This window comes from Dermacentor variabilis, unplaced genomic scaffold, assembly GCF_050947875.1.
Source record: "Dermacentor variabilis isolate Ectoservices unplaced genomic scaffold, ASM5094787v1 scaffold_14, whole genome shotgun sequence".
In the NCBI taxonomy this organism is placed as follows: Eukaryota; Metazoa; Arthropoda; class Arachnida; order Ixodida; family Ixodidae; genus Dermacentor; species Dermacentor variabilis.
This window is the reverse complement of record NW_027460302.1, coordinates 5,672,929-5,691,232: the sequence shown is the minus strand read 5'-3', so window position 1 is coordinate 5,691,232 and position 18,304 is coordinate 5,672,929. Positions and strand designations below refer to the sequence as shown.

The window sequence follows — 18,304 nt, the reverse complement described above, 5'->3', positions numbered from 1 at the left end:
AGGAGCTCGTGTCGCAGAAAAGCCGGTGTCGTCGGCGTCCGCGGCGTTGGCCGTGAGCGATAAATCCCGGCAGGCACTTCATTAATAAAAAACAACTTGCAAGATGGGCTGGGTGGGAATCGAACCAGGGTCTCCGGAGTGCGAGACGGAGACGCTACCACTCAGCCACGAATTCGATGCTTCTAAGCGGTACAAAAGCGCCTCTAGTGAATGCGGTGTTGCCTTAGAAACGAGCCGTAGAAAGTCATACTGCGGTGTATATCGGTAATTATGAACATGTAACTTACAGAAGTCGCAGTTACACGAGTAGCGAAGTGCGTTTCCGCTACATTTCTTCTGCGCTTTCCGCACACACAGAGCCATCTTGCGGCAAACACAGAAGACCCCCTCCTCTGAATGTACGGCGCTGCCCCGACAGGTGGCGCGCCACGCGTGCATTGGGGTTGTGCGGGGACCGGTGCGAGGCGCGTGGCCGCCCGGATTTCGTCGCCCCTAACGGCGTTTCGCCTTGCTCCCTGATGGGTTGCAGAATCAAGCGTCCTTCCTTTCTTTAGATCACTATTTGTCTATCTCTCTGTCCGTGCCGATCACGACGCTTGGCTGGCGTGCATCGTTTCCCCCTCCGAGACACCGAGTTCTTTGGTTCGTTCCGCTTGCTCAGGCGCACGTTTCGTTGCCGCGCCGAACGCTGCGTTGCTCGACGCTCACCGCGTCCGATGCGGGGCGCCTCGTAAGTGATTGCTGCGCCGTAGCCCATTGTCTTACACCCCTTGGCGGGTCGATGGGAACGCTGTCGCGTTCCACTCTTGAAGACGAAGCTTAAGCGTCCTCCAATTTTTTCTCCTGGCGACGAAGTTCTTTGGACTCCTGTGCGCGTTCCCGGCTTATGCGAAAAATTTATCACGCGTTTTATTGGACCTTACATGGTCATTGAGTACACATGACCTGTCAATTACCGCGTCTCGCCCCTTAGAACGCCGTCTGATTACCGTTGCCGTGGGAGAGAGATAGTGCATGTCACTCGCTTAGAACCGTATATCGACGCATTTCATAATAATTCTGCGCGGCCAGGCGGCCGCTTCCACAGCGAGAGGGAATTAGTGTGAGTGCAACGCATGCCTGACTTTCAACTTCATCATCTCCCCATATCATCATCCATTGCACTTTACGTGTATATATCATCAACAGCAGCACAGTTTGATCCTTGTGGTGGTAGCACGAGCTCGGCTGGAATAAATGGTTTCCTTACAATACCCTCAATTTCTAGTTTAACTAAATATCACCTCACCACTATCCTATTCAAGCCATTGAGTGATCTTGTACCATCAAGTGCATTTTATGCTCTTGATGGTATTAACACTAATCCTACTAGATTTGCGTCAGATGAAAATTTTCTACTACCTGTAAAACGGGCTAATTATGATTGACATACCCCATATTTCTGCTTCATTTGCAACCCTCTACTAACCTATCTCAAAGACTTTTGATCACTTGGTTCTTTAAAAGAAGAATTGTTATCTTACTGAATTATTAGGTTGATATTCATCTCTATAGAATAACGTTTATTATTTAGACTTTTCGTTTATTTTTTTATATTTATCTGCGTTAGTTTTCCGGTTCTAATACAACTCGCGGATTAAACTCGCGGACTAGTGCGACGACAGAGGAATGCAAATAAACTTTTCCAAAGCTGTGTCAATGACAATAACATTGAAACGAAAACCACTACTTTATACGGTCACGTGGTCGTGACGTCAAAGAACACAGTAGCAATACTGTGAAAGGCAAAAAACTGGCTTTTATTGGGTGAACCTGTGCCCACAAAACAGGCTACACTTAAAGCACAACGAGAGCGGCGAAACAGTCGGCGATCGTCGTAAATCTCATCAGCGGGTCAAGCGCGTCCGCTTTTATACAGCAGTCGTCGAATGTTACAGACTAATCGTTCGGACCCGCGTGCCTGCCACAAAGTTCTACACCATTCACGTTACGCGATGAAATCAGATAACACAAGGTTCGGCGACAACAGACAGCCGGGTAGAAGCATCGATAACTTTCCAGAAACGTCGGATACATGCAGGCGCGTCCCTCGCTGTGCGATTACAGTTGTTAAGCGGCGAAACGTGGTCGCTCGATAAAGATAAGTACACGTGTCCATACTTACCACATTGGCAATCGGAACATTCAATCTATTACCTCTGTTAAATATTTAGGCATAACAGTTAACAGTAACCTCTAATGCGACACCCATATTAACAACATATGCAACAAAGCTTTCAAAAAACTTTGTTTACTGTGTAGAAAGGTAAAGTCCCCTTTATCTGTCAAGCTGCAGGCTTATCGTTCCCTCGTACGTCCACTCCTCGAGTATGCCTCCATAGTGTGGGACGCTTTCATTAATAAGGAAATTGAGAAACCTGAACAAATTCAGTGCCTGGCTGCACGGTTTATTTGCCCCGATTACAAAACATCTTCATCAGTTTCTGGCATGTTAGGTCAACTTGGACTGGATCCGCTCCACCCGCGCCTTAAGATCGCCAGGCTGAATTTTTTTTACTCGTTGTTTCATAATCAAACAGGTTTAACAAATGCCACATAATTACCCATGCTCCACAAAGGTCGTCACGTATTTTTCATTCTAAAGTAGTTCGGTCATACTTTGCTCGTACTAAAATCTTTCAGAAATTATTCTTTCCACTTACGAGCGATGAATGGAATCATTTACCGGAATGTGTTGTTGAATGCACTTCTTATGTTTCATTTGAAAATATGTTGACAAAGCATCTTTTGTAAACCCTCTCCTGCTTGGGCAGCATTGCTGCCTGCAGTATTGTATAAATAAATAAATAAATAAATAAATAACTACGTTAGCTACGTTAATACAACTACATTAACTTGTTTAGTCACCACACTTGTTTGTAACCTTGGACAGTAGTTCCCTCTACAGCCTAGTACTGTCGGACCTCCTTCTGCATATTTATCGGTACGTAAAGAAAAAAGAACAGTCCTTGTGAGAGCTCCTCATGAACCATGTACAGTCTCGTCCACTCTTAGGGCGAACAGGCTCACCGTGGCCGCGCCCCGCGGGGCGCCAGTGCATCCGGCACGGCGGCGCATCGAAGCGAAGCGGTGTAGGCGCACACGGACCCAGGGGAGGTGCTTCGCGTCGTCTGCTACAGCGCTGGAGCGCGCCGCTTCTTGCTTTGGTGTAAAGTACACTTCGCTAGACTCAGGTGACTGAGAGCCCGAGGGGCCATTGCGAGAAGGCGCACTTCACTAACTAGAGCATTTTCCAGCTGGTGCCGTCGACAGCTTGTAAACAGCCTGCTTAATCAATATACATAAACAGAAACAAGGTTCTCATCACATAAATCACTTAGCATGTTTTTTTATAAGTGATGAGGGTAAAAATACAGTCATTTTTTCGCGCTCTTTGTTAGAGGGGGGACCTCTTATGTTACTCTCACAGCACTTGGTGTAGTGCATACCGAGAAACCTATTAGCGCGCTCTTGGTTGCAGTCATCACGTGATGAGCCTAGCGCGGTGTTTCGCGCATGTCTTGATGCTAGAACGAATGTGCTTAATTGGCTTAAAAAACGACCGAAACCCGCTATGAATTTCGCAGAAAGTTAGAGAGCGATTGTTCAATCACGCATCATCATGTTTGCCATGGATTTTACCATTAGGGTGGGCAATATACTATTACTTCGACAGCAACTAAGAAGCGATATCCACTGCTTCGCACTCTCTTATTGACACGTTAATATCGCTGGTAGGAGAGCATGGAGCGCTTTACGCGATGTAGGAAAGTGGTCTCCCCGGCATAACAACTGATTTGGCGGCCATTTTACTCCGCCTTTTCATCTTTCTACATCCTATAAAAAAACTAAATTCATTTTTGTTGTCACAGTTTGGGTAAAATCACCGAAGCGGTGCCGGTCCTCTGACGGCTACCTGACGCGAGAAGTCGCATTCTCATTTAGAGGAATCGTCGGTCAATTATTTGGTTACATTGATTAGGTGAAGTAAGGCATGTGGTGCCGACGTTTTTTTGGTTGGTTGTTTTTTTCTCCTTGGAGTCAATGCACGCCGCATGCGAAGGCTGTTTCCGTCCGTTTCGAATAGGTTATTAGAGTGGAAAATCTGTAATGTACAGGTCTGTTTTCTAGCTTAAATTACGTCTTGCCGGGTAATTAAGTCGTCATTCGCTTCTATTTCATTTCCCTACTTCCTCGGAATGGGCCATATGTACATTCTCACCAGCATATAATAATTTGTTAATTGTGCGGTATACGTCCCGAAGCGACACATCGCCTCATAGTTACGCCATAGAGGTGGGCATCAGATGAATTTGGAGATTAGGAGGAATTGATTTCTTTTTCTTTTAAGGGGTAGGCGGGGGTGGGCTGAGCTGAGTGGGTAAAACCCAAATATGAATACGGCAAATACCCTTGCCGCGGACAAGCGATGCTGTTGCCGTCGTGTGGAAGCGGCCGGTCCGTGTGTTGGACGAACGCGGCCACGATATTTAAACCAGCGGTCATGAGGCCGGCCTGGTGTCGTCTGCCCACAGCATGCCGGTGGTCTGCAAACGGGCTCGCCATTTGTAAAAGCTAAGCCCGGCCCAAGCCAGATTGCTGTGGTTGGGCCAGTCTACTTTTTAAGTGATTGTGGGCGTCAGCTCGATCAACCGCCGAGCCTTTTTTATTTTGCTTAGGTCATGCTACCCCATCTTAGTTTAATATGATGATGCGGTGCAGCCAACGACCACTCAACTGAGTGACTGGCCGCTCAGGAGTTAAAAATTCTGGGATGACTCGCCAAATCGAAAGGCACCAGATGTGTTTCTATTAAACGCATTTCCGTCGACTTGCATGATGAATTGCATTTTGTTCGGTTGCTGGTTGCCATGGCACTTCGGCGACAAAAACGCTGTAACAGTGCAGGATAATTTCATTTCCCCGGTGCACTTTGGAAACTAGCCATGTCGCGGGTACTGGAAAAAGAAAGACGACGCATTGTAGATCTGTGCCTACAAAACTATTCTCAACGCATTATATCGGAGATGACAGAAAGGCCACTGAAAACTGTAAATAAAATCGTCTAGGCTTACAAGAAGGATGAAAGAATTGCGGATGCTCCCCGTAAAGCCCGGCAAAGAGTGACCATTGTTGCGGCGGCTGCTACAAACCCGACCTCCACCGTTCGAGAAATTAAGAACAGCCTCAGGCTGAGTGACGTCCCTGACAAGACTATCAAGCACCGCCTCTACGCCCCAGCCTAATGAAGAGTGCGAAAAAATGACTGTATTTTTACCCTCATCACTTGTAAAAAACATGCTAAGTGATTTATTTGGTGAGGAGCTTGTTACTGTTTATGTATATTGTTTAAGCAGGCTGTTCACAAGCTGTAGATGGAACCAGCTGGAAAATGCTCCAATTAGTGAAGTGCGCCTTCCCGCAATGCCCCCTCGAGCACTCAGTCACCTGGGACTAGCGAAGTGTACTTTACAGCAAAGCAAGAGGCGACGCGCTCCAGCGCTGTAGCAGACGACACGAAGCACCTCCCCTGGGTCCGTGTGCGCCTGCGCCGCTTCGCTTCGATGCGCTACCGCGCCGGATGCACTGGGGCCCCGCGGAGCGCGGCCACGGTGAGCCGTGTTCACCCTAAGAGTGGACGATACTGTACATCAAGTGTGGTTGAAGCGGTATAAATATTATGGCGAAGTATGTTGTACTAAGAAACAATTTTATTTGCAGTGAGTTAATTATATGCCGGCTGAATGTTATATGCGAGGAGATTTTAAACCTCGTGTGCTTCACAGCCTACGGGCAGCCCAAGCGCCGGGACCACTGCGCGTCGATTCATGCGGTAAATCTCGCTGGTGGTCGAACACAGTGGGACACAGGGAACGCATCGGCGATGCCTCAAGTAGACTACCATTAACTGTTCGGTGTGCTCGTCAAAGGGTGCGCCTTAGTCTGTCTGGGGTAGATCTGGAGATATTTAGACTCGTTCCAGACTACGTGAAAACAAAAGCTCTATGGTAGCCACTACAGGTGCAAGAGTGGTAAAGGCCCTAGGGTCACTTCTGGAAGCTAGTATGTTTCCATGTGCCCAGAATCGATGGACTAGAGGCGGGTACCAAAGGTGCCTTCGAACTGAGAGCCGATGCAAAACAGCATCCGGTGAAAACGGCAAAGGAGAAGCTCAGCTCGTCGACTTCATTTTCTAGCTATGTCTTGAAAGAGCTGGTTTCGTCGTTGCGGTTTGTCGCGTTGTTGGTAAATGGCAGTCAGTGGGGAAGCGTAACCGGGAGCGAGTAAAATTGGTAGGCCTCTGTGGAACCTTTAAAATATTTCGGCGAAATTTTGTCACAATCCGGGAGTGAGAGAGAGATAAAACTTTATTGAAAAGTCCCTGCTGGGTTCAAAAGGCGAACGGAGAGGCTGGGAGGCGAGCCCCGTAAAGTTCCACGATCCGTCAGACGCAGGCCAGGCCTGGAGCCGTAGCGGCGTCCTCCGCCAGCCGGACAGCCCAGAACTGGGCCTCTGGGCATTCGCTAAGCAGTATAGCCTCCAACTGCTCAGGGGTTTTATTTTAGCATTGTAGTTTATGCTGTGTCTGATATTGTTTGGAGCTGATGGGCATGCCCATATAATGTGATGGAGGTCTGCACGTGGTGTATTGCATGTGTCACAGTGTGATGAGTACGCTTCTGGGTGTATTCAGTGCATGAGTACTGGTGTAGGGAAAGTGCTTGTTTGTAGAAGTCTCCACGTAGTTGCTTGGTGTTTGTTTAATGATTTGTCAGGAGGAACATATCGATAGCGAGAATTTTGGTAGTATTCGAGGATTTCTCTATAAATAGTCATTTGTTCGTAATGGGAAGATGTTAATTCTTGATCTGGTTGTAATTCTGGGGACAGTAGTTCTGTTTGGGTCTCTTCAGTGATTTGTTGTTCAGAGAGAGATGGGGGACGCAAATAACTCGCGGTTGATGCTTGCTCGGGCAGCGTGGTGCGCAGCGTTGTTCCCAAATGCTCCTGCATGGACTGGCGTCTAGATGAGCCGAAAAGTTCTTCTGCGGGTAGGATGCATTCCAATGAGAATTCGGTAGGCTTGAGGTGATATAAGTAGTAAAGGCAAGGCGCAGAAGACCACGACTCAAGAAGAACACAAACGACAGGACCGGCGCCTTGTCGGTCCTTGCCGGTCCATGGCGCCGGTCCTGTCGTTTGTGTTCTTCTTCTTGAGTCCTGGTTTTCTGCGCCTTGCCTTTACTACTTCAAGCATGAACCAACTAGCCCAAGCAAGAGTTTTACTCAGGTGATAGAAGTCCCTCAGTGTAATTAATAAGGGCTGCTTTGGAATCGGTGACGATCGATGCATGATACATTGCTTGATGCGTGTGCTAAAGCTATTGCAGCCTCTTCCCTTTCTTTTGGGTGTTTAGTACGTATAGAGCTAATTGCTGCGATATTCATTTTTGTGCCCGTAACAACTGCAAGAGTCATGGCTGGTTGTGACGGATACTTTTCAGCATCAACATGAGCCACATGTTAGGCGTCTTTGAGCACTTTATTGAGTCTTTGGGCTCTTGCTTTCCGTCGCTCTGCGTTAGGGTTTGTGCGCATGTTTTTTGGGGTGGGGGTATTATGAAGGTGTTCCCGATGTCCAGAGTAATATCTCGTTTCTTCAATTCACGTCTGGTATTGTATTGCCAGCTTGTTTAGTATTGTCCGTCCAGTCTTCGAGTGTTTTAGGCGTTCCTAGTGTGATGTTATCTGTGCTTCTAAATTTCGTCCATTGTATTATGTAATCCTAGGGCTAATAACTTTTCATTTGCAGTGCTTCGAAGAAGGTGTAATGCTTGTTTTAATACTTCCCTTATAATTATGTCATTCGTGTGCTTCTCGGTATGCGTGAAATTTAAGAATGGCGCACTATACGCTATACGGGGATGATAAAGGCTTGTACCAGTCGAATGATATTGTTCTCTTTCATGCCGGTGTATGTGGTAGCACTCCTCTACATAAGCAGGCCCACCTGTGCCGTGTATGTCTTTAAACGTTGGATTGTTGTGGTGTTTTTTTTGTCACTTTGCAGGTACAGTCCCAGTACCCTTAGGCACGGGACCTGGCGTACGGGTATACTTTGGATTTCCAAGGCAATTCTATGCTGTTTAGTGAATTGCGATTTTTATGGTATTTTGGTTTGATCAGTATATAGGAGCTCAGATTTGTTCGGGAGACATGAGAGTCCTCTCGGTTCTACGTATGTTGTGACTGTATTTATTGCTTCCAGCAGGGTCTCCTGGATTTCGCCATCGCGCCGTACCATAAAGTTATATCATCCACATATAAACTGAGGTGTAGGCGCAGGGTGTTCTCGAGTCTTCTCGGGAGCCCAATTAGTGCGATGTTGAATAACGTGGGTGATAGCAGTGATCCTCGAGGCGTGCCTTTGTCACCCAGATTCACAATGTTCGACTTGAGTGCTCCGATATTCGTGGTATATAGTAGTTCTGGCGGAAAAGAAATCCTCAATATATCGGTATGTCTTATGCCCTACGTTTAACATAGAAAGTTCTTCTAGTATTGCATTATGGCTTACGTTGTGAAATGCTTTCTTGAGATTCAGTCCGAGTATGACTCTTGAATTCAATGAGAGCAATATTCCGGGCCAGTTGGTAAACCATTACCGAAGTATCATTGCGCAACAGAAAAGACACGGATGTAAGAGGAGAACACACACCAATCGCAAAATTTCAACTAAATTAATTGTGTCACTGAGTCGGTTTATATATGTGAAGCAGTATAGACTGCGCATGCGCTTACATGAAGAAAACGAACTGCGAATTCGTGTAACATAGTTATGAGTCATGGGATGCCGCCTCCAAGAAACTTAGTTATTCTTCTGTGAGAGCCAGTGAAAGGAAACTAACTCATTTATCACCCAATTTTGCTATCATCTGCGCTTCAGTTCATTCCCGGATAAGCTGCGTCCTGCCACGGGACACAATCGCGCAATCGTCCTCGATAAGTTTGCAGCCATGATCGCGACAATGAATCGCCAAGGACCCACCGGTGCCATTGTTTACATTGTTCCAGGGTTCGCGAAGCCGATCACTGAGGCAACGCCCAGTTTGCCGGATATAATGCTTCCCACATTAAAGCGGGAGGTTGTAAACCACACGGTGAGCACACTCGAAGAACTTTTTGCGATGATCCTTAGTGCACTGATCAGACGGGTCGGCATTTGGTTGCGTCACCTTGCATAGCTTGCCGAGTTTGTTGCGTAAAGAAAAGACCACTCTTACATTCGCCTTTTGGGTCATCTTTTTCAATATATGGGATATCCCGTGCATGTAGGGTACAACACTTACTTCAGGACGTTTAGCGGGAGGGACATCGGCAACTGACTTCTGCGTCATGGAACGCGCTTCTCTTAAAATGCGTTCCGCGACCGACCGACACCTGCACCACCTTAGGATATCCAGCAAAGGACAAACATCGAGTTTGCTCTTCAAAACTTACGTCCACCACATGGCAACACGACTTAAGGGCATTCATGAAGCAAAAACTGATACTGGCCCGCTTAACAAGCTTAGAATGGGCAGACGCATATTGCAGAAGTGGCTTGTTGGCTCGCGTCTCGTACGGCCGACACGCAGTTCTCCTTCCATTGTTGATGATGCAATAGTAGGATGGATTACTGTAGTGACTTACATTGGACCCTCTTGTTCTGATGCTTGCTGCTGCACTAAGTTGTTATTAATGCTTGTTGAAGGTGTGCTCTTTGTTGTTTCTTTCTTTTGGCATGCTAGAAGTTACTGTTTCAGTTATGCATTTTCACGTTTCAATTCTGTTATTTCTGTGCGCAGGGCTTTCAATTCTTGCATAATTGCCTGGAACGATGCGTTTTCCCTCCTATTATCTATTTTAGGTGGTTGTGCTAAGTGTGGTGTTGTGTGATTTGTGTGACAGTAGGAGGCCATAGTCGTCCAGCTTACCTGGGGTGTTTCTGTACTGACTTGGTCTGCGGTAGCGTCAATCCGCATTTTCTGGGAGGTGCCCCTGGAGCTGCTTCTGGAAGTGCTCCTAGACTGGTCACGGGCTTTGGAGCAGCTTCGGGAGGAGCATCTGAATGCCATTAATGCACAGTCAGGACTTTGCTGAGGTGCCAGATTTCTCGAGGTTGGATCCAATTGTGTCGTTTTGGGATCTGCGCTGATTCTTGTCTCCTCTGGGTGTAGCATCGAGGAGTGTGGTAGCGTTTGGTGTAGCATTTATCCCCGGTGGCATGTCCAAGTCCACAGAGTGCACATTGCAGCTTACAGTCATGATTTTGTTCTAGCTCCTCCTTGTAACATGTGTTGCAGGGGTTGCGGGTTGGATCTGGACACACGTCAGCACGATGTCCCACAACACCACACACGGTGCGAAATTCGGATTTCTTCTTGTGTATGTCAATCAATCAATCAATCAATCAATCAATCAATCAATCAATCAATCAATCAATCAATCACTCAATCGATCGATCGATCAATCAATCAATAAATCTTCATTTTCATTCTGTCAATGATACAGAAAGAAGGACTGTGACAAGCTGTTTTTCAGAACAGCTTGACAAGGCCACAGCCCTTGTAGCACTTATATTCGGCCCCTCTGTAGTAGACTTAAAATGGTACTTTCTTCCCGTCAAATACGATGCGCAGGGAGTTCGTCTTGCCCATTATTCGTGTTTGCAATATGTAGGGGTTTCTTTTGTTCACTAAGCTGTTCGTGATACCCGCTCCAGTGTCGTAGCTTGGTATGTTGCGTATGACATCTCTGACTGTGTCGTCCGATGAAGTGGCATATGCGGGTGCCTGGTATTGCTTCCCTTCAATTTGCAGAGATGAAAGCTTGCTATATTTCTCTGCGTTTTGCATACTTGGGATTGTGGTGATAACAATGTTACCTGCTATGTCTGTTCTGTACGTGTCGTCTGCTGTGTCATTTATCGTGAGTCCTGCTGAAGCGAGCATTACATCTCTGATCTGGACTCCTCCAAACTCGGTGGCGTTGAAACTGTCCCTAAAGCGGATCACGATTTTAATAGCATTCTCCCGTAGTTTGGGTATTCTTGGTATTCTTGGTCTGTAGGTGATATGTTGTCGTTGTAACCGTTGCATTCCTTGGACGGAGTCTTGCGTCGTCTTACTTCATTGCTGCTGTCGTTGTTGCTCATTCTTGTTCTTCTGTCTAGTCAGCCATCCAGATTCTTCATTGCATTCCTCTGGTTCGATGTCTATTCCTTCCACCTCCACCACCTCCATTGTTCGAGCAGGCCGACTGGTTAGGTCTCGACGATAAGCCTTGGCTCCCGCTGTTACGTGCTCATTTTACTCAACGCAGCGGCGGCGACATCGACGGCGCTAGCTGCTGCTCCACGGACAGATCCACGGACAGCAGCTGCTTAGCGGTCGGGCACTCCGTTCGTTATGGTTATCGAGACGGTGGCGTGATTTCGTACGAATTCTTCAAATGAAGTCACTAGTAGAGCTCCGATTCCGATGCGGGTAGTCATATCGGAGAGCTGATAACTTCGCAAAGACCTTCTCGGTAATGGTAGGGTACACGGAGTAATACTTTTTCGGGCACAACCTCGGAAACCTGGAGCCCATACCAGGTACGTCTTGCTCTCTCGTCTTCTTCTTCTTCCTTCCTCAATTCGAGACAATCATCATCATCATCATCAGCCTAGTTACGCCCACTGCAGGGCAAAGGCCTCTCCCATACTTCTCCAACTACCCCGGTCATGTACTAATTGTGGCCATGTTGTCCCTGCAAACGTCTTAATGTCATCCGCCCACCTAACTTTCTGCCGCCCCCTGCTACGCATCCCTTCCCTTGGAATCCAGTCCGTAACCCTTAGTGACCATCGGTTATCTTCCCTCCTCATTACATGTCCGGCCCATGCCCATTTCTTTTTCTTGATTTCAACTAAGATGTCGTTTACCCGCGTTTGTTGCCTCACCCAATCTGCTCTTTTCTTATCCCTTAACGTCACACCTATCATTCTTCTTTCCATAGCTCGTTGCGTCGTCCTCAATTTCAGCAGAACCCTTTTCGTAAGTCTCCAGGTTTCTGCCCCATATGTGAGTACTGGTAACACACAGCTGTTATACACTTTCCTTTTGAGGGATAGTGGCAACCTGCTGTTCATGATTTGAAAATGCCTCCCAAACGCACCCCAGCCCATTCTTATTCTTCTGGTTATTTCAGTCTCATGATCCGGATCCGTGGTCACTACCTGCCCTAAGTAGATGTAGTCCCTTACTCCTTCCAGTGCTTCGCTACCTATCGTAAACTGCTGTTCTCTTCCGAGCCTCTTAAACATTACTTTAGTTTTCTGCAGATTAATTTTCAGACCCACCCTTCTGCTTTGCCTCTCCAGGTCAGTGAGCATGCATTGCAATTGGTCTCCTGAGTTACTAAGCAAGGCAATATCATCAGCGAATCGCAAGTTGCTAAGGTATTCTCCATCAACTTTTATCCCCAATTCTTCCCACTCCAGGCCTCTGAATACCTCCTGTAAACATGCTGTGAATAGCATTGGAGATATCGTATCTCCCTGTCTGACGCCTTTCTTTATAGGGATTTTGTTGCTTTCTTTGTGGAGGACTACGGTGGCTGTGGAGCCGCTATAGATATCTTCCAGTATCTTTACATATGGCTCATCTACACCCTGATTCCGTAATGCCTCCATGACTGCTGAGGTTTCGACTGAATCAAACGCTTTCTCGTAATCAATGAAAGCTATATATAAGGGTTGGTTATATTCTGCACATTTCTCTATCACTTGATTGATAGTGTGAATATGGTCTATTGTTGAGTAGCCTTTACGGAATCCTGCCTGGTCCTTTGGTTGACAGAAGTCTAAGGTGTTCCCGATTCTATTTGCGATTACCTTAGTAAATACTTTGTAGGCAACGGACAGTAAGCTGATCGGTCTATAATTTTTCAAGTCTTTGGCGTCCCCTTTCCTATGGATTAGGATTATGTTAGCGTTCTTCCAAGATTCCGGTACGCTCGAGGTTATGAGGCATTGCGTATACAGGGTGGCCAGTTTCTCTAGAACAATCTGACCACCATCCTTCAATAAATCTGCTGTTACCTGATCCTCCCCGGCTGCCTTCCCCCTTTGCATAGCTCCTAAGGCTTTCTTTACTTCTTCTGGCGTTACCTGTGGGATTTCAAATTCCTCTAGGCTATTCTCTCTTCCACTATCGTCGTGGGTGCCACTGGTACTGTATAAATCTCTATAGAACTCCTCAGCCACTTGGACTATCTCATCCATATTAGTAACGATATTGCCGGCTTTGTCTCTTAACGCACACATCTGATTCTTGCCTATTCCTAGTTTCTTCTTCACTGTTTTTAGGCTTCCTCCGTTCCTGAGAGCCTGTTCAATTCTATCCATATTATAGTTCCTGATGTCCGCTGTCTTACGCTTGTTGATTAACTTAGAAAGTTCTGCCAGTTCTATTCTAGCTGTAGGGTTAGAGGCTTTCATACATTGGCGTTTCTTGATCAGATCTTTCGTCTCCTGCGATAGCTTACTGGTTTCCTGTCTAACGGAGTTACCACCGACTTCTATTGCGCACTCCTTAATGGTTCCCATGAGATAGTCGTTCATTGCTTCAACACTAAGGTCCTCTTCCTGAGTTAAAGCCGAATACCTGTTCTGTAGCTTGCTCCGGAATTCCTCTAGTTTCCCTCTTACCGCTAATTCATTGATTGGCTTCTTGTGTACCAGTTTCTTCCGTTCCCTCCTCAAGTCTAGGCTAATTCGAGTTCTTACCATCCTATGGTCACTGCAGCGTACCTTGCCGAGTACGTCTACATCTTGTAAGATGCCAGGGTTCGCGCAGAGTATGAAGTCGATTTCATTTCTAGTCTCACCATTCGGGCTCCTCCACGTCCACTTTCGACTAACCCGCTTGCGGAAAAAGGTGTTCATTATCCGCATATTATTCTGTTCTGCAAACTCTACTAATAATTCTCCTCTGCTATTCCTAGAGCCTATGCCATATTCCCCCACTGACTTGTCTCCAGCCTGCTTCTTGCCTACCCTGGCATTGAAGTCGCCCATCAGTATAGTGTATTTTGTTTTGACTTTACCCATCGCCGATTCCACGTCTTCATAAAAGCTTTCGACTTCCTGGTCATCATGACTGCATGTAGGGGCATAGACTTGTACCACCTTCAATTTGTACCTCTTATTAAGTTTCACAACAAGACCTGCCACCCTCTCGTTAATGCTATAGAATTCCTGTATGTTACCAGCTATTTCCTTATTAATCAGCAAATCCGACTCCTAGTTCTCGCCTCTCCGCTAAGCCCCGGTAACACAGTACATGCCCGCTTTTTAGCACTGTATATGCTTCTTTTGTCCTCCTAACCTCACTGAGCCCTATTATATCCCATTTACTACCCTCTAATTCCTCCAATAATACTGCTAGACTCGCCTCACTAGATAGCGTTCTAACGTTAAACGTTGCCAGGTTCAGATTCCAATTCAGATTCAGATTCCAGATTCCACAATTCAGATTCCACTTCCGTGTTCAAACATACACTAGTTCCAAGAGTGCAGCTTTTATACAAAGCTATTGTCTCGACCTCGACCGGACAGGTCGAGACAATAGCTTTGTATAAAAGCTGCACTCTTGGAACTAGTGTATGTTTGAACACGGAAGTGAAATAAAGAAACGTAACTCACACTGGTGATATAACGTTCCTTACAGGGATCGCAAAAGCCCGCTGCTAAGCCTGTTTCCATGCCACGTTCGTTGTCGGTAAGCTCAGTAGCACGAACTGAAACTTTGCCAAACCTGAATTCTCAGCGCCAAACCACCTGCTGCGAAAGCAGTTTCAGCTGAAAAGCTAAAGATTCTATATTACTACGTGAGGTATTATTATTATGGATGAGGCTCTAATATTGTCCCCCTATTCGCAGTTACAGAAAAGCCATAGTTAGGTTGACCACGAGAAAGGCTGCAATCCTTGGTTATGAAATCAAGCAGTATGACCCCGCTTTATTCGCGTTTTGCTCACAACGCAATTTTAGGACACATTTCCAACTTTTTTTAAAAACTTCTGGGTGTATGGTATCTGAATTTATGAACATTTGAGTTGGTGCCTCGTACAACTTTGGAACTAGGATGAGTATTTGCAAGGTAATGGTAGTTCAATAAGCAAATAAAAAGCACGTCATAGTGGCAGTTGGAAAATGCAAAAAATATTTTGCCTTAAATATTTTAGCTGTCTACAAAATTCTAGTTCCGCATGTCTAGCGCATCATTCTCCTTGCGTTTGTGAAATGGAAAAGTTCTGCTACTATTATCTTTGTAAATGGGGTACATAAAAACCCCCAAAACAAGCAAACAAGAAACTTAAACGAGACTTCCGGCTCTATAGACAGCCCAACTACGACTATTGCTATATCAATAATACAAACCACCACTTTCCAAAGACTCACCCCAACTTAAAGGCGCGCTAATTTCATTTCGTCATGTATATTCCAGCAATTGCTCACTACAGATTCAGTTCCAGCTGACTGGTGGGTTTACAATGTCGTTAGGATTTTTAAGAAATGAGGAGGTCTTAACTGACAAGTGAGTTACCACCTATATCCGTCTCTTGTGCATGGGGTTAAATCCTGGAGCATATGGTGTATTCGGAAGACGTCAGTTTCTTGCCTCAGTTTTCGTTTATGTCAATCAGGATGGGTCCAGGCCACCTTTAAGAAAATCAAATTGCTCTCTTCATTCATGGCATTCACTCACATCTCGACGAGAACACTCTGGAGAATACTCACATCTCCACCAAGGTATTCGGCGACGTATGTTACATGGCACTTGCTTTAAGCGAAGCGGGATGTCGCACTAAGCTGTTTCTTCGCCGGAGATGCCTGTCGTCACGGCATCGACGTCGTACGGTAGTGCTCTAACCGGCGCCGTCGTCTCGTCCCGCACAAGCTTGCGTCGCGTACACGTCACATAAACACGTTAGAAGATCTTCGGAAATCTTCAAACCACGCTCAACTACAAGCTATATGCAAAATGCTTCATAAGAGACCGATGCCCACAGCGTGGAGTAGTGCATGGTTTTTGGTTATTTTAGCATTTGACATAACTTGTTGCAGTAGTCGTGTAGATGACATCGTATACACAACCCAGAATTGCCTTCGGTATACCCGATCTGAAGCAGTAAGTGCGCCTATACTAATTCGTACGGTATGAAGATAACCCGCCATGGTTGCTCAGTGGCTATGGTGTTAGGCTGCTGAGCACGAGGTCGCGGGATCGAATCCCGGCCACGGCGGCCGCATTCCGATGGGGGTGAAATGCGAAAACACCCGTGCACTTAGATTTAGGTTCACGTTAAAGAACCGCAGGTGGTCGAAATTTCCGGAGTCCTCCACTACGGCGGGCCTCATAATAAGAAAGTAGTTTTGGCACATAAAACCACCAATTTAATTAATGGTATGAAGATGAATTGCAATGCACAGCATTTTGCCACCTGGCGCTCCATAGTCATACATTACGAATAAGTTAGGGCTTTAGAGCAGTGCCACCAATTTATGTGCTTTTCGTCGTTACTACCTTGCCAGCGAATTTCCTGTCTAGGCGTACTGCAATCTGTTCTACGAAAATATCATTGACGCCCACTTGAAAGGTACAGTGGCGTAAATTAAGGAGGTTTGTGTACACGAAGAAGGGTGGAAATTCACTGAAATGATAACAGCTGTTAACCTAATGCGACCAGCGAAATACCTTAATAAATTGTACAAAAATGGGAAGGTATGTGCATTCATGGCTACGAACAATCAACAAAAGCATAGCACGATCGTAAACACGATAAGCTAATGCGCGGCATAAGTGTTGCAGAAACGAGAAGATGAAGCCATGCGAAATAACGTGTGTGTGTGTGTGTGTGTGTGTGTGTGTGTGTGTGTGTGTGTGTGTGTGTGTGTGTGTGTGTGTGTGTGTGTGTGTGTGTGTGTGTGTGTGTGTAGTGTTTTTCATCCACAACAAAGGTTTAGATGGTGAGCTACGGAATTTCATAGAACCTTAGGTAGTGTGTTTGTGTGTGTTCGCAGATTGGATTCCCGGCCGCCATGGCTGCACTGCGATGAGAGCCGAGCGCTAAATATGCTCGTGCTCCGAGCGTTGGATGCGCGTTGAAACACTCCATGCCGTCCACAGAGCCAACTATATACTGAGCGCTATGATATTAAATGAAGTTTCTGAGTATGTGCCGCTTTTCGGGGAACTCTGACACGAGCACTCACCGTCGAGTGTGACGAGCCGTAACTGGCCCAGCATCGGTTTCCAGGGTTCCGGCGACAGCGTCTGGAAGTGGTTCCGGCTCAGCGTGACGCTTTCCAGCACAGGCATGTTTTCGAACATGTCCGACGGCAGAGACGTGAGCTCGTTGTCGCTGCACAAAATTAACACGTTCGTTAGAGCACTAGCAGGCGTGGCACAATGCTTTTTTCCTAGTTTCTCAGAAAACATTCGGTCAAACGTGCCACAAAACGCGTATACTCGTACATACTTTATTAGCGGAAAGGTGGGCAGGTTGAGGAGGAGCAATCAGCTGTTCCTCAATCGCTTCAACGAGAGTTGCCTACAAAAATTGCTGGATGTAACTCTGGCGCTACTGTGTACGAAACGGCAAGTATGGCGGGTCAGCCAAGGTGAGAGAGATGGGCAGTAGATGGCCTATAAAGTTCGTTCATTTCGCTTGAAAGAACTTTGCTACTTTGCAAATTGATTATACTCGAAAAAATACTGCGTTATATGTGCAACAATTCACAGTGACTACTCATGTGGGCAGAGACTGGTTCTCTTCATGTTCTGAGCAAACTAAGGACTTCATAATTTACCAAGATAGAGCGTAATAAATAACCTCAAGAGAATAGTTGTAGCCAAAAACACAAAGGTCAGACAACTCTATGTATTAACCATCATTCTTATGGTAGCAGAATATCGCAACGCATCCAGTGATTTTTGTAGGAAACAATGTGGCTTCATGACCTTCGAATGATGGGCGTCACATTTATTTTCTTCAATCATCTCCAGTCAATGTGTTCATTGGAAGTGATTCGGTACCTTTTTTCGTCGTACCTTTAAGTTTAACGCCTTCCTGTCAACTCGCCCATCATGGCCTTTAAGACGACAGAGAAGCCATAACGACGGTGCATGGTCTTGAACGACTTTCGCATATTAATCCGTGTCTTCCCAGCCAT

The 18,304-nt window shown here is 46.2% G+C and overlaps 1 protein-coding gene across 4 annotated transcripts in view; it reads right to left on the bottom strand.

Moving 5' to 3' along the window:
- The window catches only part of LOC142567741 (osteomodulin-like), a 297,596-nt gene that overhangs the window by 19,305 nt on the left and 259,987 nt on the right, over nucleotides 1-18,304 (bottom strand). For all 4 annotated transcript variants that reach the window (XM_075677919.1, XM_075677920.1, XM_075677922.1 and 1 more), the window contains exon 2: nucleotides 17,345-17,493. In XM_075677919.1, the coding sequence (XP_075534034.1) occupies nucleotides 17,345-17,493 (149 nt within the window). The remainder of the gene's footprint in view (nucleotides 1-17,344; nucleotides 17,494-18,304) is intronic.